General features: G+C 32.6%; 2 protein-coding genes across 2 annotated transcripts; both read right to left on the reverse strand.

Moving 5' to 3' along the window:
• Positions 1–23: 23 nt before the first annotated feature.
• Positions 24–8585, reverse strand: LOC143058953 (metalloprotease mig-17-like). Its single transcript, XM_076232432.1, has 10 exons — positions 8508–8585; positions 7898–7975; positions 7237–7391; positions 6846–6883; positions 6045–6150; positions 4498–4668; positions 3813–3957; positions 2831–2950; positions 1433–1484; positions 24–447 (listed from the first exon to the last, which is right to left on the reverse strand). The coding sequence occupies exons 2-10, from the start codon at positions 7973–7975 to the stop codon at positions 170–172; spliced, it is 1143 nt and encodes a 380-aa protein (XP_076088547.1). The 5' UTR covers positions 8508–8585; the 3' UTR covers positions 24–169.
• LOC143058135 (uncharacterized) lies at positions 8546–17396 on the reverse strand. Its single transcript, XM_076231597.1, has 5 exons — positions 17239–17396; positions 12620–12828; positions 11322–11399; positions 10751–10901; positions 8546–8601 (listed from the first exon to the last, which is right to left on the reverse strand). The coding sequence occupies exons 1-5, from the start codon at positions 17336–17338 to the stop codon at positions 8546–8548; spliced, it is 594 nt and encodes a 197-aa protein (XP_076087712.1). The 5' UTR covers positions 17339–17396.
• Positions 17397–23745: the final 6349 nt, after the last annotated feature.

The following is a 23745-nucleotide window of genomic DNA, read 5'->3' on the forward strand; positions in this document are numbered from 1 at the left end:
TAATCCCTAATAAAAATAATAAAAATTAAAAAAAATATTAATAATTTCAATTGTTTATCTCTTCTGTAATGTCCAATATCTGTGCGTACTATAAATCATTAAACAAAAAAAATAATTAGGAATTTTATAAATAAAATGCTAATCACTAGATACTTTTTTACAAAACTCATTAATACAATAAACGTACTCTGCACATAAAGGATCCAGCTCCTCTTGCACTTTCGCATTGCGCATCTACATCCCACAATTGGATCGGTTTATTCAACTTGTTTCCAGATGGAGGAGTGACCAATGAAGTTGTATTTGGCAGCAGATAAGGTGCGCATGAGTCACAACATTCTCTCGGAACCTGTTGACATTTGTCATTATGATTCTTGGCGATTTCAGAGCAGTTCCAGTCTCGACTAGAGAATATCTTTCCTCTCCGGTCCCCGTATAGACAGGAACCTATAAAAGAAACATAGTTTTAAATGGTTTCACGACCAAAATTTTGACGGCGAACTACAAAATATCTTTGCAGTTACAAACACGATATACACATTCAACAAAAATTTATTGATGAATTTGATTCTGTGTACGTATTGCCCACTATCCATTGATACGATACTGGAGAACATTTAGTTTATATTATATACTTTTTACTTGAATTATCCTCATTAAGAATTGACCTTTGACAGTTTTAGATCGTCCTCTAATGCCTTTTTAGAGGGGATACAATTTGCGCTTAAACGATGTCTAATTCATACATTATTCGCGTGTTCTATAGCATATGATTCTACTTGTCTGACTTTCATCAATATATGTGTTATGCTATAAAATTATATTTGTATCTTTTCAAGCTTTTGGTCTGTTTGAAACACGTGACATGCACATTGGCAACACATTTAGGCATACACATTAGTCTTATGAACCTATGAGAAAGAACATATCGTAAAGTAGTAAATTTTTACACAAAAAAGTATTTACGTATCGGCTTAACTTTAGAAATATGTAATATAGAATAATTTGATCATTTTACCAGATACACTTGAATAATAAAAGAGATGTGTGAAATAAAAAAAGTGGGTATATTTGTCTCTTTCTGGTTACATGTGTATGTACTGCCTATCATTCAGGAACAATTACGCGCAAGACCAGGAAGAGTACTGCTTTGACATGAAGATGTTTTCATTTCATTTGCACTTAAACTAAACGTATTATGAATTGTTGTAATTGATGAATTTAACTAAGTAGGCGATTGGGACTAAAAAAAGTCCTCAGTTTTCCTGTTGGTTCCCTTTTAGTCCCTAATGCGTCTATCTATATAATAGCCAGTTATACTTTATATGTTAAATTAAAGTAAAGGTTTTAATCATTTCAAAAACTGCATTTTATGATATCATTATAAGTGTACAACTTAAATGATATGTAGTATTATCTTATTAGAACTTACTTTTCCCTTTGGGGGCCTTGACATCATATACACAACTTCCAGTAACACACCACTATAAAACAAAGATGTTTTAGAATGTCATATTAGATGAAGGTAATTCATTATTGCCATAAGTTCATTTTAATCTAACCGAAATGAAACACCGAAGTATCATACATTTTAAAATCAGTAAAGTAACAAGCTTTATAATGTCCACTTTAGATGTCAGCAATATGTTTATGATTCTCTATTAGTAGAACTCGATCCTTTTTACAATAGGGTTTTACTCGCTGATTTAATTTGCCGTATAATCCGTGAAATAGAGCATTACTATTTTTTCAACCAATCGCTCAACTTAGGAAAGGAAGTGACGACGCCCCTAAACGCACGAATGATGTTCACTAAAACGAACGTTTTTGACGGAAATGCATCGAACTCGAAAGTTGTCTATTGGTCTTACTTGACGTCATCATTTTTTTGTCATTTTTTACAATTTCAAATATGACATCACTTGGCGTTGAGGTTTAAACTTATTCGGCTGTGTCTACATTTTGTGTTGCAAATGTCTGGTTATGTAATGTATTTCAGTTGTTTCCTGTAATTAGTTAATATTTCAGTTCTATCATGTACAGCTTTTGTTTAGTAATTTTATAAATTTACTGTTTGCAAAAGTATAAATTATTCTAAATAATAAGGATGTTCTGGTAACTAACAGAAAACTCTGTTCGTTTTTGGCACAACTTTTTTGATCTTTTGGTCCTCGATGCTGTTCGACTTTGTGCTTGTTTCGGCTTTCAAACTTTTGTATCTGGGCATCACTAGTAGATCTTGTGTGGATAAAATGCACTTCTGGCGTATTAAAATTTTCAACTTGTTGCCTTTTGTTGGCTGTTGTTTGTGTGTTTCTTTGTCAATTGTATTCTCCAATTTATTTATATTGTAGTCCTGTGGTGTTGAGTTGTCATTTTAATGTTATATTTCACAGGGCTATAAAAGGGGAGGTTTGGCATGCCACAAAACCAGTTTCAACCCACCATTTTTTCATTTAAAAATGTCCTGTACCAAGTCAGGAATATGGCCATTGCTATATTATAGTTCGTTTCTGTGTGTGTTACATTTTAACGTTGCGTCGTTTGTTTTCTCTTATTTTTGAGTGTAAATTCACATTGCGATAAGACGTGTCATGGTACTTGTCTATCCCAAATTCATGTATTTTGTTTTGATGTTATATTTGTTATCTCGTGGGATTTTGTCTGATGCTTGGTCCGTTTCTGTGTGTGTTACATTGTAGTGTTGTGTCGTTGTTCTCCTCTTATATTTAATGCGTTTCCCTCAGTTTTAGTTTGTTACCCCGATTTTGTTTTTTGTCCATGGATTTATGAGTTTGAACAGCGGTATACTACTGTTGCCTTTATTTACCATCTGATTTCCACATAGTGTTCCTTCAGCAGCTAACTTTTTCCTACAATAAGTTGTTTTGTCAGGTACAGCGCACCACATGACAGTACAAATTGTAGAGAAATTACCATAATAACGATCCTTTAAATAGAAAGGAGACACATAATAGTACAGATTGTAGAGAAATCACCAGAATAACGATTCTATGGATAGAAAGAGGCCATTATAAAGCATAAAAAAACAGCGCACCACATATATGACATAATACTGTGAATTCATTATTATTCGTTGGATACCAATATTCTTGGGTTTCGTGGGAACAGGTGAACTATGAATTTAAATGTTCAACAAATAACATATTTGCAATAGGCTTTGTATACAGTGATTACTGAAACCACGAAATCAAATATCCACAAATATAGATGTTTTCAGCAGTCTACGAAAATTAAAACCTACGAAAATTGCATCCACAGTAGTACATATAGTAGAGAAATTACCATAATAACGATCCTATAGATATAAAGGAGCAAATAAAAAACATAAGATAAAGAAACATAAACGAAAACACAAGCAACAATACAACAAAATACCAACTAAAAGTTTATCATTGACAAACAAGCCAATTCCGATTGTAAATATATGTTGGAAGGGCTAGCATTTCCTGCTTTTTAAGTGACATTTGTCGCGCTACTGTATTAATACTGCCATTAAGTAATCGGTAAAAAGACATTTTACACAAGTATGTCCAACAATAAATAATTTCAAATTTATAAAATCATTTGTGCGTAGATCATTCTGACATTTGTGAACAGACTAAAAGTGGTTACTCCAAAAGGCGGAATTAATCTAATATTGCTATTTCTATTTTGGTATATTTGAATTAGCTAAATGAAGTCTAACAAATAAATCACACTTTAATGCAACATATTTGTTAAACTATTCATAATCCAGATATGCCTATTGAAATCTTTCAAGAATACTTTTATATTGGTTAATTACCTACCGTACACAAATACGAGCCGTGTCCGACTATGTTTTCACATTGTGCGTGTGCATCGTACACCTGACCTGCTACATCATTTCCAAATTCTGACAGAGCTGTTGGATTGAAGCTAGGACTTAGGGATAACATACAATTCGCTGAATTACTAAAAGAAAAAAACAACATACAAATGGCTTCTGTTCATGCATAATCTATAATAGGTATAGATGTGGCCCCAACCTTTTTCGAGTGCTACCGATGTCTGTCAAAACAAAACCAGTAAGGATTTGTTGAAGAAATATTTTCAGTTTGCGTTACTTTTCAGTACAAATCACTTTGTATGATGTGGTTCGTCTAATTAGCGTTAAACCAAACACTTTTATATATTATCGTCATTAATATTCTAGTTATATTTGATACTTTACGTTACGTAACCATTATTATGTAGAGCAAGATCGGCTTACCCTTCTAGAGCACCTTAGATCAACTCCAGTTTTTGTCGGGGCTCGTGTTGCTTAGTCTTTAGTTTTCTAAGTTGTGTCTTGTGTACTTTTATTTGTCTGTTTGTCTTTTTCTTTTTATCCATGGCGTTGTCAGTTTATTTTCAATCTAAAAGTTTAAATGTCCCTCTGGTATCTCTCGCCCCTCTTTTATCTTTCTTAAGAAATTGGTAAGATTTATTAATACTGTTTGTTAATATATGCACCTCTCTAAGGTGTCGATGTAATTGGTAAAATAATTGGTAGAACATGAAGAAAATTTCCATGGATTAGTGGCTGTAGCACTGCCAGGTTCTTGTGGACCATTGGAAGACGCCATTATATACGAGTCATTAAAACTACATTCGTTTCCATCTCCATCGTGTGATGCTCCTAAGCTTAAAAAGAAAAACATGTTCCTTTCATTACAATTTTATGATGGCTATACTGTGTGTCAAGAATTGATACACCATGTTCTTTCTTTTCAGCTTATTTTGATGACATGTTTTACTTTTTTCTGTAAAGAAGTAGGTTCACTAAGACCCCTTTTTGGCCCCAAAATATAGCAGTTTTAGAAAATTGTGAAAATGTAATCTTTAAGCTATATTTTAGAAAGTAAAATGCTTCTGCTACATAAATATGAGCTGTTTTTGACGATAAAATGCACAAATATCGCGTTCTAGCATCATTAAGTTATGCTAAATTACTGAAATCTTCAAAATTTTAGCATTTTGGTCAATTTTTAGACGGTTTCCGTCTAAAATGAAAGTGGCCTCATTCGTGTTCATTCATAATATTGAAATGTAAGTTGTATTTGATGATAATACAAAACATATATAAAGGTTGAGGATGAACACGGATGCGGCCACATTCATTTTTCATAAAAACCATCTAAAAAGTGACGTTTTTAGGCATATTTGATAGATTTTTCATATTTAAGCTTGAATCAGAGCGTTTTTAATGACTAAATCAGTTAAAATCTTTCACATAAACTAATCGAATCAATTGAAATAGACACTTAAGTGTTTAAAAAGTGTCCAAAAACTTTCGTTAGATGAACCTGAAATTTGAGGCCAAAATCGTCCCTTACCGGACCTACTCCTTTATCAATGCAATTATCATAGTTTGTTTCTATGTGTGTAACATTTTTACGTTGTGTTTCCGTTGTGTCGTTTGTTTTCTCCTATTTTTGAGTGTGAATTCACATTACTATAAGACGTGTCACGGCACTTTTCTGTCCCAAATTCATGTATTTGGTTTTTATGTTATATTGGTTATTCTCATCGGATTTTGTCTAATACTTAGTCCGTTGCTGTGTGTGTTACATTTTAATGTTGTGTCGTTGTTCTCCTCTTATATTTAATGCGTTTCCCTCAGTTTTAGTTTGTTACCCCGATTTTGTGTTTTGTCCATAGATTTATGAGTTTTGAAAAGCGGTATACTACTGTTGCCTTTATAAATTAAGGTTGCTTGTATACTTTACCAGCGATATTTTTTTTTAGGAAAATGCAAAAAACGACGAAGCAACATAACAGTTTGGAAAGTTTTTAAATAAAGAAAAAAAAGGTGGGTTGAACCTGGTTTTGGGGCATGCCAAACCTCGCACTTTGATGGCATTGTTAAATATAACATTAAAATGACAACATAATAATACAGGACTACAATACAAATAAATAGCAGCACTTTTTCTCTAGTTATATTTAATAATTCAATCATTTTTTCAGTTAATAATTCATTAAGATTTGCATCAAATTCTACCATTGTATTCACTTACCTATGTCCCAGTTCATGGGCGGCTACTGTTGACATTTCAAAGTTGAAATGGTCCTCTACAATAGACTGACTTTTACCTGAACAAACAGCACCAACATAGGCCAGCCCTACATAGTAAATAGCAAAACATGGTTTTATATATTCAATTAACGTGTTTATATACCGTCGGAACTTTTTTTACACAGCTTGAAATTTTGTCGCTCAAAAGTGTGTAACTATGTTCCTTACGTCGTAACTGCAATCCCCTTCCCTTTCATGAATGTGACCTACCGAATTAGACTATTTACCGGATTTGTTATCACATAAGCAACACGACGGGTGCCACATGTGGAGCAGGATCTGTTTACCCTTCCGGAGCACCTGAGATCCCCCCTAGTTTTTTGGTGGGGTTCGTGTTGTATATTCTTTAGTTTTCTATGTTGTGTCGTGTGTGTTGTAGTTTGTTTGTCTTTTTCATTTTTAGCCACATGGTGTTGTCAGTTGTTTTAGATTTATGAGTTTGACTGTCCCTCTGGTATCTTTCGTCCCTCTTTTATCTTTCAATTATCTGTTTTAATGAAATAGATATAGATCAATTCATAATCTAAGATATTATCTATTGTTCAAATGTTTTAATATCAATTATTTATCATGATAGACTATTATTAAGACTTCTTAGTTGTGTTGTCTGTTTTAATAACTTCTCGTCCTTTTTTTAAAATGAGCATATATTTTATGGCAGTTCTCTAGGTTATCATATTGTATGACTGTACTCTTAGCAAGTATATTGTATCACTGTTCACTGGCGACAACTATAATTTACCTGCATTCGATGAAGATCCATTTGATGTTAAGTCGTATCTAAAAACAAATAAGAATTAATATCAAAGGTCTTAAATGTTTTGTAATATGACCATTCTTTTACATAAACAATATAGATGACCTGGATCCTTATCATTTTTTTATTATCGATAGTCCGAAACATTTTCTTACATCGTATATGATAGTTGTTGTCCATTCGTTTGATGTATTTGAGCTTTTGGTTTTGCCATCTGATTAGGGACTTTACGTTTATCTTTGTGATTTTACTTTTTTTGTAGAAAGTACAGGCTAATAAGGATTTTCATACATTTTGAGTCCAGGTTCATGTATACAGTTTTATTATTTGAAGTCTTTAAGGAATAAATGACAATCAAATGAAATATTTATTTTACCTTGTAAAGAGCATTGCGTGATCATGTCCGGGCAGGCTACCAGTTCTCGACTGTACCCATTTCTCAAAATTTGTCAGGGCGTCTGATGAGTCAACTTGAAAAGGACTCACACTGGTTAACTTGATTGATTCTGTCCATGATGAATCAGATCGAGTCTGGTGAAAGTATAATGAGAACAGAGATAAAGTATCGTATGAAAAAAACATACTAGTAGTCCGATTAGGTTTTCCTTATTCATCTTCATTCGAAACGTTGCCACCTATTGGGTAAAAACCTTTTAGTATCTCGAAAAACAATCCTCTTTAATAGAATAGTGTATCATTGATAAGGCATATCAACAAAAAACTTCTGTATACTAAGTTGAGTAAATCCCGCATCACATAGAGCATGCGGTTGTTGAAAATTTTCAAAAAAAATAGGCGTGTACTACTGTATGCCAGACTTCCGTTGCGGTTAAAACCCAGACTTGTGATTTTGGAAATATATCGAAACAAGTCAGAAAACTTTTAAACGTTACCTTGATAATTACAACCGTATTAATATCCAGCAAGTAATGCAGCACTCTTATCTTGAAAATGTTTCTATGTTGTCTTTGATGACGAGTAAATGCTTACAAAAATTTGTTTTCAGGTTCGATACTTTAAATTTCAAATCTACCAACCTTGGAAATGACTATTCCGGCAAAGTTTATTGCTATACTGTAAGATGTTGTTTGAATATTTTTGTACATGGCATCCATCTGAAAAAAAGATATTTGAAAAAATTGACTAATTGTTATTAAATTCAAAAAATGGAGGGAAAAGGATACGTACAATTATCTATTTATACTTGTACTGACACAAAAGCAACTCGCGGAATTGTACTGATTTTTAATGGTTTGTATCTTCTCTTTATTTAGGTGACAACTGCTGATAAATCACACTATCATACACACTAGTACATGTAGTATATTGAAAAAAGCTATGACCTACCGTGCTCCATTCAGACCATCATACGAATGACAACAGAAATATACTTTGCACACTGTTTTATACAAATAAAATAATTGTGACAAATACAGCTAAGGTTAGTTATGCCTGCAATAAGAAAATCCTTCGTATTTCGAAAACTTCATACTTTTGCAAACAGTTGATTTAAAGAATTACCATATTACTGATATCCATGTCAACACTGAAGTGCAGATTAAACATACAACATATAACATGTACATAAGAGTTTGAATTTTCTCCAGTCATATACGTTTGATTTATCAGTAATAACGATAAGCTCACCCCATTAATAATGAACGCATAAAACTGTCGAATTGTTATTATTGCTTCTGCATCTTTTTCAAAGTGGTTGGATTTCTTGCTTTTTTCATACCAACTGAAAACAAGATTTTGTTTTGTATCCATCTATTTCATGTGAGTATACAAAAGAAGATGTGGTATGATTGCCAATGAGGCAACTCTCCACAACCGACTCTTTATAAAATGTAGAAGCATTGCACATGTTATACTACCATCGAAATTGGTCTTCTCCTTTCGATTTTAAATTTGTATATAAATGTTCCGATTGACATCCTTCCAATGTCTGACAAAACATTAATATTCAGTGAAAAGTTAGTATCACCGTTTTTTATTCAATGTAATCTTATATTTGTGATATGTGGGGTATACATGCCGTACAAATTTCGTGGTCTTAATATACCAGAATAGTTCATTGTCTGTTAATTTACCAATTGTGGTATGTTGTTCTGGTTTAGTGTAAACTAATTTTTTTTTAATCTTAATTTGTATCTTGATGATTTTATGAAATTTGAGAATCTATCATCTAAAGTTGGAGGTAGACCTAGGTTAAGGGAAATAACTCTTAAAATCATCAGTACGTTTATGCCAACCATTTTCAAAAACATATTCTAAGCTTCTAGGTTACAAAGATTATTTTCAATCTGTTTCAGGTAAATGCTTAAAATACATTGATGAACTTGACTTTTACAAACGCTTAACTGATTTAAAGAGTTATCTCCCTGAACCAAGGTCTACCTCCTTAATATCTAGATATTTTTAATATGGAGAAGAGATAATTACCCGAACAAAATCATTAATGCACCCCATGTGTATACCTATGAGGTTAATAGATGCTATAACTACTGTTGTTAGATTGACTCAGATTATGATATTACAAGGTAAGTAATACCAATGTTATTTCAACTGATCGGGCGGAGCTTACGTTTTAAATTGCATAAGGACAGTCTACTTGAAGATGTGTGTGATTAGGATGATTGCCGTTATAATTATTACTGATTTCTAATCACCTTTCAGTGTCATCAAAGAAATTTACAAAAGAATGACTGGACAATTCATAGATGAGTTTATCCTAAAACACCTATCTATAGATGGACTGGTTTATTATGAGCGAACCGGTTAAACTCCGCCCAGTCAAGTGAAATAAATCGAGTAATAATAGAGAAGAATTATTCTATAATAAAGATCATTCTATATTACTTGTAAATAGTTATCAAAGGTACCAGGATTATAATTTAATACGCCGACGCGCGTTTCGTCTACATAAGACTCATCAGTGACGCTCAGATCAAAACAGTTAAAATGCCAAACAAATACAAAGTTGAAGAGCATTGAGAACCCAAAAATTCCTAAAAGTTGTGTAAATTAGGCAACAACATACAATTTGTATATAGAATAGTCTACCACTATTAGAAGTTCTAGTTGGTAAGATTCTGTGCCACGTTTATATCTTTTACGAGAAACACTTTTTAAAGTTGTTTCGGAAATTTCTACAAAAACAACAAGAAGACTTTAAAGTGTATGTTATGTTTAAAAATGCATATATGATAAAATATTCAATAATTTCATTTCACACGTTTAAACATTCGTATACTATAAAATAAAGTTTATAAAATAGCATTATGCTGCACAATGCTTAAACTTCCCTGATAGTCTGGTAAACGCTTAGACAGTTAGTCGCAAGTTTGTTGAGGAATATTGGAACAAAACGGGCCATTTTTTTCGATTTGTTGTCATATATACGTCATTCCTAGTCGTGAATCAGGAATATAATGATACAGACACTTTAACAGCAGATTACTAATGATTAAATGAGATTCATCGTGTTCTTTACCTCCAAAAAAGTGGAAATGTACATGATAATTTACATTTAGTCTTTTCCTAAAATTTTAATCGATTTTTCTTATCAAGAGGAAGTCCATTCAACATTGATATTTACTAAATTCTCCTTCTAAATGACAAAACGGTTGTTTCACTATCAACTAGATATTCACCTCACAAAAATAGCATAATTTCCAATTTTATAAACTACTATTTTTTTTTACTTTTTGCTTGGGTTTAATAGTATATGTTATATAAAACCTTTCCATTTGGACATCACGATTCATAACTAGTAAATAATTTTGGTTAGTTTTTGATAGAGCTTTAAAATGGAAGATACATTTCTTTCATAAAAGAAATAAATCGCTTTTTTTCAAATTACACATTCATTTAAATAGCAAACTTACCTTTTAGCGAAAGATCATTAAATGTTACATACTGTTTCTTTTCCTTAAAAATTAGAAATTTATTATTTCTTCGTTTGAATTGAAACATTGGTGAATGTTTTTCTTGTGATTGGAGGATATATTCCTCTCCTTTTGCATGAAAAACTCCAAACTGGAATAGAATATTAGAGACAATTGATTTTAATGATTTTGTAAACCAATACCAGTAATTGCTCGACATATTTAAATATAGTATGCTTCTATCACGAGTCTATTGTTCTATTGAAAAATTGTAATTTGCATTTAAAAAGATGTTGCAAACGATGCTTTAAAGTTATATATATAATATGTTGATGACATTGACAATTTTGTTAAATAGCCCTAAAACAGTGCTTAAATGGAATAAATATTTAAATCGATAATATCTGATAACCATAAGGATATAAAACAAATCAGCTGTCGAATCCCCCTTGAAATTTCCTAGCAAACATGTCAATCTTATGAATGTCCTAGCATCCGCTGCAGAATTGGCTGAGCCGTTTGATGAGAAAAACCTAGATTTGTTTGGAGTTTCTTTTGTCCTTGCTCTTACCATGCTGCTACTACTTGTCCGATCAATCTGCATAACAAATACTGCTCCGTTAAAGAAATCTTGGTAAAATATAGATTCCTGAAAATAAAAATTGAAATTATGAATGAACACATTAAGGATTTTCTTATCCCAGGCATACATTACCTTATGCGTATTTGGCACAACTTTTTGGAATTTTGGATCCTCAATGCTCTTCAACTTTTTACTTGTTTGGCTATATACATATTTTTGATATGAGCGTCACTGATGAGTCTTATGTAGACGAAACGCGCGTCTGGCGTAGTAAATTATAATCCTGGTACTTTTGATAATTAGTATGTACAAGTTACCATCAGACTCTTATATCATGTAAATAAACTCATCATAGATACTGGGTCCTCGGTCATAAAACTTTGCTCAGTGCTCGGAGCACAAAAATCATGCTTGAAACACCAAATCCAGCAATTTGATTGGTTGATTTTCGAGTCTGAGTACAAAAATCATGCTCAAAAGTTTTATGACCGTGAGGCCAGGACTAAATTTAGAATATATGCCAGACGCGCGTTTCATCTACAAAAGACTCATCAGTGACGCTCGAATCCAAAAAAAATAAAAAGGCCAAATAAAGTACGAAGTTGAAGAGCATTGAGGACCAAAATGCCTAAAAGTTTTGCCAAATACAGCTAATACAGTAAATATTTAAGCATAATACTGGATTTGAGCGTCACTGATGAGTCTTGTGTAGACGAAACGCGCATCTGGCGTACTAAATTATAATCCTGGTACCTTTGATAACTAATTACTAGTACCTTATTAGATTTTTTTTACAAAATGGACTCTTATTAAACCATAAATAATACAAGGCTGATAATTTTAAATGAGAGACCTTATTAGATTTTTTTTACAAAATGGACCCTTATTAAACCATAAATAATACAAGGCTGATAATTTTAAATAAGAGACGCGTGTTTCTTTAACAAAGTCAAAACATATAACCAGGAATTACTTACATCCACCTCATGTGATCTTTCCTGGAAAGCTGTATAACTGACAATCATACATTGTTTTTATATGAACAAACGTTTGATAAACTAAAACTCATCTTTAAATGCTTACCATTCCGGAGCACCCGATTTCAATCCCGGTTTTAGTGGAGTTCGTGTTGTTTCTTATCTATTATTTATAACTGTTGATGTAAATGCTCTTTGATTTTTTCAATCTTGGTTTACTCCTTGGTTTTGATTTTTATTATCTTTGAATGATATTTTTGTTTGATTAAGACAGCCTAAAACATTGCAACAATTAGAATATTTGCTTACCTCATTATCAGAAACATCTCTGGGAGTTATGGTATCACTTTTCAAGATAAAAGTAGGGACGTTCGGCTTAATATGATAATTGCGCTTAAGATGTATATGAACCGGAAATCCTTCCATTGAAAAATCAAGGTAAAACGTCTCTGGATGAAAAATGTCATCTGCTGATCTTTTTGTTCTTTTCCCTTCTTTTATGTGAATGTATATATCCTCTATAACAAACAAATAGATTGCATTTTCGTTTCAAATATCTTGCACATGGTATTATAGTCTTCACATTCAAGTTTTGTAGGCTTCGTAAACTTAACTTAATTTGGATAAGAATAGAAATATATGTTATTCATCATTCGTGTAAAGTATCCAGGTTTTTATTCTATCAAGAAATAGAAACTTAGATAGTAGGTTGGTTCAATTGTAAAACAATATGAGGATCAATGTACTTTATATAACAGCAGCCACGAAAACAGAATGATTTATCTTTTGGTTTTATATGTCATTTGGTGCTTGGTGGAGAATTGTCTTATAGACAATCATACCATGTATTGTTATAATTTTCTAAATAAGAAGATGCCTGTACCAAATCAGGAATATGACAGTTGTTATCCATTCGTTTTGGGTGTTTGAGATCTTAATTTATTTTGCCATTTTATTAGAGACTTTCCGTTTTGAATTTTTCCCGGGGTTAATATTTGTGTGGTTTTTGATATGGTACAGGCATTTTCTCATGTTGAAAATGGTGGATTCAACCTGGTTTTATACCTAGCTAAACCTCTTAATTGTATGACAGTCTCATTAAATTCCATTATAATGACACAGATGTGTGAATAAAACATACTGACATTATAGGTAGAAATGTCAGATATGGGGCACAGCAGTCTACATTGTGTTATAATCATAATCAATATTAAAACAAACAAATATGTAACAAAGTAGTACAAAATGGTAGATAGACAAAGCACCTTAGCAAAAATGAAAGACAAGAATACAAAAATTTACTTTATACTTGCAGTTAACTTTTTGTAGCCTTAAAATAGAATATTGAAAATATGTTACAGTACATACTTGTGTTTGGGAAAAGTGTCCTCCTAGTACATGTAGTACAAATTAGACTTTCAATATAAAAAGTATACTTGTATTACATTATAATTGCAAATAACTCGTTTAGTATCGCTTAAAATACTTTTTAGAAATATCTTAGAAATTAAAATTTTATCGGGTTAGTATAAATCAGAACTGGAATGTTGGTCCCTTATGGTAACCCCTTGATTCGATACTGTAATGAATAAATGACAGATTTGTATTTTCAACGGATAAGTTATGCAATTTTACTTAGTGAAGTTTTCTTATTGATCAATTTATAAATTACTTTATACTTGTAGTTAACTCTTTGAAGCCTTAAAAAAGAATATTGAAAAATATGTAACAGTACATACTAGTGATTGAAAAAGGTGTCTTTCTAGTACGAATTGGACTTTCAATATATACATTATTACAAAAAGTTCGTTTAGTATCACTTTTAATAATTTTTGCTTATTTGATAATTAGTAAAAAATCAAAACTGGTCCCTTATAATCCCGTTGCTGCATTTCTGCAATGATTAAATGACAGATGTGTTTTTCCAACAGATGAGTTAAGCAATTGCACTAAAGGTCAGTTTTCTCATTGATCATATGATCAATTACTATCCGGATGTTTAAGTGGTGATATGTGATACCACCTCTTTATCTTTAGATTGTTTTACATCATTGGGCTTATTAAAAAAATCGTATCGAAAGAGTTTAGTTTAAACATATTTATTTATAGTGGATTGGAAAACTTATATTAATCCCTTTCTACTTTGCGGGTGTGAGTGCTGCCTTGTAGCGGCATTATCCTACTCTTTTTCGACATCTACAAGGGTGTCTTTGACGTGCAAGAGATATGGCTCTCTCTTAACACGGGTCAGCTATTTATCGTCCCCTTCCGACGGACTATCATCGTTTCCTCAAGACCATACTCGCAGATGGTTTCAAGGGAGAGCCAAAAATTGAGTTCCTGAAATTTTCATCCCAACCGGTAATCGAACCAGGAACCTTTGTGTTAGTAGTCCGATGCATTAACCACTACACCATGGCTCTCATCATCGAAAGGGTAAAACATTACTAGTGTTATGTTCCTGTAAATGAATTTTTTTAAATGGGGAGATAAACTGCATTTCGTCTATCCGTCTGTTGCAAATTTCTGTTATTTATTTCTCAGAAACTTCAAATTAAAACTTCTTCTTTCCTGATCTAAGAATTATTATGTATCTAATTGACTGTGGCATGGTCAAATTTACAAGAAAATGACATTTGGTGTCCATTTGTTTGATGTGTTTTATCATTTGGTGTTGCCATTTGATTAGCAGGTTTTCAGTTCAGTATTTTTGTGATCTCACTTTTTACAGAGTTACATATCAACATTTTAAGAATTGCAAAGTTTCAAGTTTAATTCTATTACACCTTTTGCTTTTTATAATTGTATGTAGGGGCAAACAAAATAAAAGCTGGTTTTTAATATTATTGATACGAACTACAATTTTACAATCTACAATCTATTTGAAGACAACTATCTATTCAAGTTCTTCTATTAGTATTACACTTTCAGATATAAATAAACTCATCTTAGATACCAGGATTGAAATTGGTATTTGCGCCAGACGCGCATTTCGTCTACAAAGACTCATCAGTGACGCTAATAAAAACAAGTAAAAATTATGGCAGATAATGTGAGAAGTTGAAGATCATTGATAACCAAAAATATTAAAAAAGTTTTTGCCAAATACAGCTAAGGTAATGTATTCTTGAGGTAGAATAACCTTAGTATTTCAAAAATGTAAAGTTTAGTAAATAGTTAATTTTTAATTATGACCATATCAATGATAACTTATGTCAACATTGAAGTGCTGACTACTGGTCTGGTGTTACCCTTGTGGAATAAATACAAAACCAGCAGTGGCATGGACCCAGTGGTTGTATGAATAGACTCATCATAGATACCAGGATTGAAATGTTGTATTTGCACAGGACGCACGATTCTTCTACAAAATCCTCATCATTGACGATCGAATCAAAACACATTAAAAAGCCCCAATGATATACGAAATTGAAAAGCATTGAGGACCAAAATACCTTGAAGTGTTGCCAAGTACAGCTAAGGTAATCTATTCATGCGGAGAAAAGCCTTAGTATTAAAAATATGTAAAGTTTTGTAAACAGTTTTAAAAATTTAATTATGACCATACCAATGATAATCCATGTCAACAAAAAAGTGCTAACTCATGTCAACGCTGAAGTGCTGACTGCTTTAAAATCTCTTGTCACACAGAAACCCCCATTTTGACGAGTATATGCATCCTTTATCTCCCAGTAAACCTGAAGTGAATACATCCGAAACTAGAAGTCTGATTCCGATATCGATGTTCTCCTTGAAATTCACAAAGTTGAACGAATTCAAAATAGACATCTTTTACTAATGCTATGATTTCACTTTGCAAATTGCAATTTCCCATTTCACAGAATTTAACACCCACTAACCCACCTGACTCCATTTGTGTATTTCATCTATGAGATGTAAACATCAGCCTGTAGTATCTAATGGGTTTATTATTGTTTTAAGGGTCGTACCATAGATAAATTATTGAACATAAGTTTAATTGCTTATTCGTAAGGGACGACATCAAAAGTTCAATGTAGGATAAAAAACTTAATTCACATAGTTTTTTTTTCACTTAATTTGAGAAAAATTAATTTACCATTAGGGATATAATTTTAGATATACAAAACTTGCAGAAATTTAAACACCTTCCACTCACCCCCCCCCCCCCCCAAAAAAAATTTGATTTTTTTGTCCTACATCGATCTTTTGATGTCGTCCCCAACTATGTATTGTTTTAACGAATCAGCGCACAGCAGCGCAGTAAAGATAAGACTAACTGCATGTACACGTTCTACAGGTCAACGACAGTCTTAAAGAGTAATTCATGTCAATCATTAGATAAGGCCCGTTGATAAATTTGTACATCAATTTAAAACGGACGAGTAAAATGATTAGATTTTACAAAAGATTTCATTTTTAATAATACATAGAAACTAGACTGATTATTATGAACCCTATCGAAAACAGGGGGTGAACTCATATTTCAGGAAGGTTCAACTGTGTTGACTTTTGGATATGGTACCCGCCGTGTTGCGCAAGCAAACATATAATTCTTATATTTATAGTGTCACAATCGGAAACAGGATAATATGGCAGAGTCAAAATAACCACAAGTGGAATAACTCAGTTGGCATAGGTGATGCATATATTCATTAACGATCACTTAACCATGATGGAGTCTGTCAAACTTCCAAGGGGATGACTTCAATTTTATCTTTTTGAACGATTAATTAATTCCTTAACATATTTTATGCAAGACTATCAATAAAATTCTTATAGAAAATTTATCATGAGAAGAACAAATAATAAAAAAAAACTTGAAAAACACTGAACTCTTTGAAACTGATAATTTAAAAGACAAAAATAACATACCTAAAACTAAAAGCCATACCAAAATCAGAGCTCGTCAGAATGGTCGGATTATTTTAGGAATTATAGAAGCTTACCTTTGAACTCAACATCAGAATCCTTTGGAAGTCTCAAAAAGGAATCTACTTTTGACGTCGATAACATTGTAATAAGTAAAAGTATAAAATTTAAGTCCATCTTTGAAAAACAGTCCACTTTCTCCGTCAAAACTTAAATTCTTTAAAACGTAACATGTTGGGCGTTATTCTTTCTAAATGTAGTATATATTTTTAAGCTAATTAATTTTATTTATTCGAATTGACCTGCGAATATTTTAAAGGCGTAACATTTTACCACTTAAAGATACATGCGTTATCATATTGTATGTATTACATAAACGATATAATTTAATTGTCTGATGAAAGACGACTTTTTCGTGTACTTCCTCTTTTTACGTAATACATGTATGATCAAAGTACTAAGATATATTGGTTAGCAGTTGATGGATATCGGTGTAGCAGATGACTAGCGGTGATTTGGTGTACCCGTAATTCCATCATCAATATTTTACTTACCCATAATATCATCTTTTTAATGCGCTGTACCCGCAATTCCACCATCCATATTTGACGTTTCTGTAATTTGATCATTTTAATTTGCCCAACCTGCAATTCCACCATCAATATTCGACGTATCCGTATTCGATCATTTCAATTGCTGTACCCGCAATTCCAACATCAATATTTGACCTACCCGTAATTCCATCATTTAAATGTGCTGTATCCGCAATTCTCCAATTAATATTTAATGTATAAAATTGAGAAAGGAAATGGTGAATATGTCAAAGCGACAACCACCCGACCATAGAGCAAACAACAGCCGAAGGCAACCAATGGGTCTTCAATGTAGCGAGAATTCCCGCACCCGTAGGTGTCCTTCAGCTGGCCCCTAAAATATGCATAATAGTACAGTGATAATGGACGTCATACTAAACTCCGAATTATACACAAGAAACTAAAAATTAAAATCATACAAGACTAACAAAGGCCAGAGGCTCCTGACTTGGGACAGGCGCAAAATTGCGGCGGGGTTAAACATGTTTATGAGATCTCAACCCTCCCCCTATACCTCTAGCCAATGTAGAAAAGTAAGAGAATAACAATACGCACATTAAAATTCAGTTCAAGAGAAGTCCGAGTCTGATGTCAAAAGATGTAACAAAAGAAAATAAATAAAATGACAATAATACATAAATAACAACAGACTACTAGCAGTTAACTGACATGCCAGCTCCAGACCTCAATTAAACTGATTGAAAGATTATGTCTTGATCATATGAATATCAGGTACAATCCCTCCCGTTAGGGGTTTAGTATCATACTATCATAAAATATACGAGAAGAACATAACCCGTGTCATGCCAACAACTGTTTTTTTAGAAATAAATGTGTTTAGTTCCGATGCAAAGACCCTATCAGTGAATCAATGTTAAAGCCAAAATATGCAATCTTTAATGACCTGACAACAGTATCGTAACTATATCCCCTTTTAATAAGTCTATTTAAAGGTTTTGTTAGTTTCTGAGGAGAATACTGACATTTTTGTGCTTTATAAAGAATATTTCCATAAAATTTTGGATGTGAAATACCTGAACGTATAAGATGTCTGCATGTTGAGTTATATTTACGAATTATTTCCTTATACCGGTGATAAAATTTAGTAAATGTTTTGACCAGTTTGTGATATCGAAAACCCTGGTGTAATAATTTTTCAGTAATACATAAATTTCTCTCGCTAAAATCTAATACATTGTTACATACACGAGCGAATCGTACAAGTTGAGATATATAAACACCATAAGATGGTGACAAGGGAACGTCACCATCTAAAAATGGATAATTAACAATAGGAAATGAAAAATCATCTCTTTTATCATAAATTTTTGTATTAAGCTTCCCGTTTATGATATAGATATCAAGATCGAGGAAAGGGCAGTGGTCATTGTTATCATTAGCTTTATTTAAAGTAAGTTCTACAGGATAAATTTCTTTAGTATACATACTGAAGTCGTCATTATTTAGAGCCAATATATCATCCAAATATCTAAAAGTATTGTTAAATTTTTGTATCAAATGTTGTTTTGATGGGTCTTTGCTAATTTTAGTCATAAATTGTAACTCATAACAATACAAAAACAGGTCCGCAATAAGTGGTGCACAGTTAGTCCCCATTGGAATTCCAATAACTTGACGATATACGGAATCTCCAAAGCGAACAAAAATGTTATCAAGTAAAAATTCAAGTGCATAAATAGTATCAAAGCATGTCCAATTGACATAGTTCTTTTGTTTATTGCTACTAAAAAATGATCTAAAAGAGTTTGAACATATGTACTCGCATTCCGACTTTTTAAATGCCCAGTTAATTAGGGATGTGTATCTGCAATTCCAACATCAATATTTAACGTACCCGTAATTCCATCATTTTAATGTGCTGTACCCGCGATTCTTTCATCAATATTTATCGTACCCGCAGTTCCATCATCGATATTTGACGTACCCGTAATTCCATCATTTTAATGTGCTGTACCCGTAACTCCATCATCGATATTTGACGCACTCATAATTCTATAATTTAAATTTGCTGTACCCGCAATATCCATCATCAATATTTGACGTATAGGTAATTCCATCATTTTAATTTGCTGTACCCGCAATATCCATCATCAATATTATACGTATTCGTAATTTGATCATTTTCATAAGTTGTAACCGCAATTCCATGCACCGTCAATATTTGACATACCCGTTATTCAATTATTTTCTTTTGCTCTAACCTCAATTCCACCATCAATATTTGACTTATCAATAATTCCATCATTTTAATGTGAAGTACCCGCAATGTCCATCAATTCAATTTGCTGTACCCGCAATGTCCATCATCAATATTTGACGTACCCGTAATGCCATCATCAATATTTGACGTACCCGTAATTCCATTATTTGCATTGGCTGTTACCGCAATTCCACCCCAATCAGTATATGACGAACTCGTAATTTAATTATTTTCTTTTGCTGTACCCGCCATTCCATCATCAATATTTGACGTACCCGTAAATCCATTATTTTCAATAGCTGTTACCGCAATTCAACCCCAATCAGTATTTGACGAACCCGTAATTCAATAATATCCTTTTCTGAAACCGCAATATCCACCATCAATATTTGACTTACCCGTAATTCCATTATTTTCATTTGCTGTAACCACAATTCTATCATCGATATTTGACGTACCCGAAATTCCATCATTTTCATTAGCTGTAACCACAATTCAGCCAGCAATATTTGACATATCCGTAATTCCATAATTTAAATTTGCTGTACCCACAATATCCATCATCAATATTTAACGTATCCGTAACTCCATAATTTTCATTAGCTGTAACCCCATTTCCACCATCAATATTTGTCGTATACATAATTCCATTATTTTCATTTGCTGTAACCACAATTCTATCATCGATATTTGACGTATACGTAGTTCCATTATTTTCATTAGCTGTAACCGCAATGTCCATCATTAATATTAAACGTACCCGTTATTCCATCATTTTAATTTGATGTACCCGCAATTCCACCATCAATATTTAACGTATCCGTAATTCCATCATTTCAATTTTCTGTACCCACAATTCCACCATCAATATTTGACGTACCCGTAATTCCATTACGTTCATTAGCTGTAACCGCAATTTCTTGCACCATCAGTATTTGACGTTCCCGTTATTCAATTAGTTTCCTTTGTTGTAACCCGCAATTCCACCATCAATATTTGACGTACCCGTATTCCATCGTTTTCATTTCCTGTACCCGCAATATCCACTATCAATATTTAACGTATCCGTAATTCCATCATTTTAATTTTCTGTACCCACAATTCCACCATCAATATTTGACGTACCCGTAATTCCATTACGTTCATTAGCTGTAACCGCAATTTCTTGCACCATCAGTATTTGACGTTCCCGTTATTCAATTATTTTCCTTTGTTGTAACCCGCAATATCTACTATCAATATTTGACGTATCCGTAATTCCATCATTTTAATTTTCTGTACCCACAATTCCACCATTAATATTTGACGTACCCTTAATTCCATTATTTTCATTAGCTGTAACCGCAATTTCTTGCACCATCAGTATTTGACGTATTCGTTATTCAATATTTTTCCTTTGCTGTAACCTCAATTCCACCATCAATATTTGACTTATCCATAATTACATCATTTTCATTTGCTGTACCCGCAATTCCACAATCAATATTTGACGTACCCGTAATTCCATAATTTTCATTAGCTGTACCCCCAATTCCACCATCAATATTCGACGTACCCGTAATTCCATCATTTCCGTTAGCTGTAACGGCAATTCCATGCACCATCGATATTTGACGTACCCGTAATTACATTATTTTCCTTTGATGTAACTGCAATTCCATCATCAATATTTTACGTATCCGTATTCTATCATTGACATTTGTCATACCCGCAATTCAATCATCGAAATCAATTCAAAATATTTTGTAGTTTAAATTAACAGCATGGCATAGTCACCTTAGTTTCGCAAGAACATATAACCCTTCGATTGGTTCTTGTTTTGTTTTCTTGTGGGTATCTTAATACCCAATATATTTGTTTTATTCTCTGTTTGACCTGTTTAATGTTGATAGTTGCTAGAAATAATACGTGTTGAAAGTCAAGAGTTCAGGCTCCAATTCAAAAGCTACTTTTAATTTGATGTAGAGAAAGAAAGTGGATTCAGTCTATGTACGGAGTTTGAGCAACAAACGTACTTAGTTTACAAGCTTCAGGGTCAGTAAGTCTTGCGAGATTTGCATGGCTCATTTAACCGATAGAGTGTTTATAAGAACTCTGTTTTAGAGCACTGATAAGATCCACCCTCTTATGTCAATGACATAAATGCATTTAAAGGTAATTTATGTCCCATATCATAAATCTGTTGTTCTGATAAGTGCTATTCCGTTTATGCCATGTAAAAAAGCAAACAAAATGTTTTTGCAAGATTATACGAGATTATCAAAAGTAAAAGCACCTTATACATTTATACTTCGGTATTGGCATGATTTTTAAAACATCTTTCTATGATTATTCGTATATAGACTAAAAACTTGTAAAGAAACTAAGGTTTCACCTTTCACTAGCATGAGTCTGGCTATTAGTGTGTCCTTTGTTTGGTCATACGGCTCTTCAACTGTTTTGGGTCTTATACGTACAGTCGGCTTTGAGCGTTCACGCCGAAGATCACTCCAGAAAAGCACTTTCGAAGCATGAAATTTACAAATTCTTGTTTTATTTCATTCATTGTGTATTTCTGAGAAAAAAAAATAATTAAAAAGCAAAGAAGGATTTAAAGAGCTAAATGGTCAATGGGACATTATAAGATTAGCTAAAGCATAACTAGGTTTAATAATAATTTGCCTGAGAACAAGATATTTCTATCATTTTTTGTTTTTGTTCATTATTTTGTAGATATAATAAGCCGTTCGTTTTCTCGTTTAAATATTTATGCATTTGTCATTTTGGGGTCTTTCATTGCTGATTATGCAGGGGATGGGTTTTACTCATCAATGAAGTCCGTCCGGTGACCTATAATTGTTATTTTCTGTGTCATTTGGTCTCTGATGGAGAGATGTCTCATTGGCAATCATATCACAACTTCATACTTTCATACTTTGATAAGAAATTATCATACAGCAATTCAGTATACACGAATAGTTTAATTTTGGATGTAACGCGTCTTCTGATTGGCTGACGTTATTTTGTTATGAGCCCATAGACATTATTAAGTCATGTGACCGTGACGTCATCAGCGTTTTTTCATGGTTTTCTACGGTTTAAAATGGAATTTAGAATTAAATTATAAGAAATGACTGTAATATTTTTTCTGTCTATTCGAAATAACATAAAAAATATGGTGCACACTGTTAAAAAAAAACCCGCTACGCGCGTTAGTTGCTGGTTGTTTTGTTTATTTTTCTTTACAATTAAGGAATGACTGTAATATTTTTTCTGTCTATGAAGAAATAACATAAAAAATTTGGTGCACACTGAATAACGCGCGTAGCGGGTTATTTAACAGTGTACACCACATTTTTTATGTTATTTCGAATAGACAGAAAAAATATTACAGTCATTTCTTATAATTTAATTCTAAATTCCATTTTAAACCGTAGAAAACCATGAAAAAACGTTGATGACGTCACGGTCACATGACTAAATTATGTCTATGGGCTCATAACAAAATAACGTCAGCCAATCAGAAGACGCGTTACATCCAAAATTAAATTATTGAGTGTTGTATTTTTCTTAAACGGAAAAGAGGAAGTGGCTGAACGGTGGATGTAAAATTTGCTTTCTCACTTCAAACTACTGACCAAATAAAGTCAATGAAATGAGAACGTAAACGCCTGATCAGGTAGTTACAAACAATGTGTTATTCAGCATGCAGACCATGAACAATTCTTCATGCATTTCTCCAAACAGGAATGTAAAAAAAATTTAAAAAAGAAAATGTGGCAACATTGCCA

The sequence above is a fragment of the Mytilus galloprovincialis genome, chromosome 14 (genome assembly GCF_965363235.1).
Source record: "Mytilus galloprovincialis chromosome 14, xbMytGall1.hap1.1, whole genome shotgun sequence".
In the NCBI taxonomy this organism is placed as follows: Eukaryota; Metazoa; Mollusca; class Bivalvia; order Mytilida; family Mytilidae; genus Mytilus; species Mytilus galloprovincialis.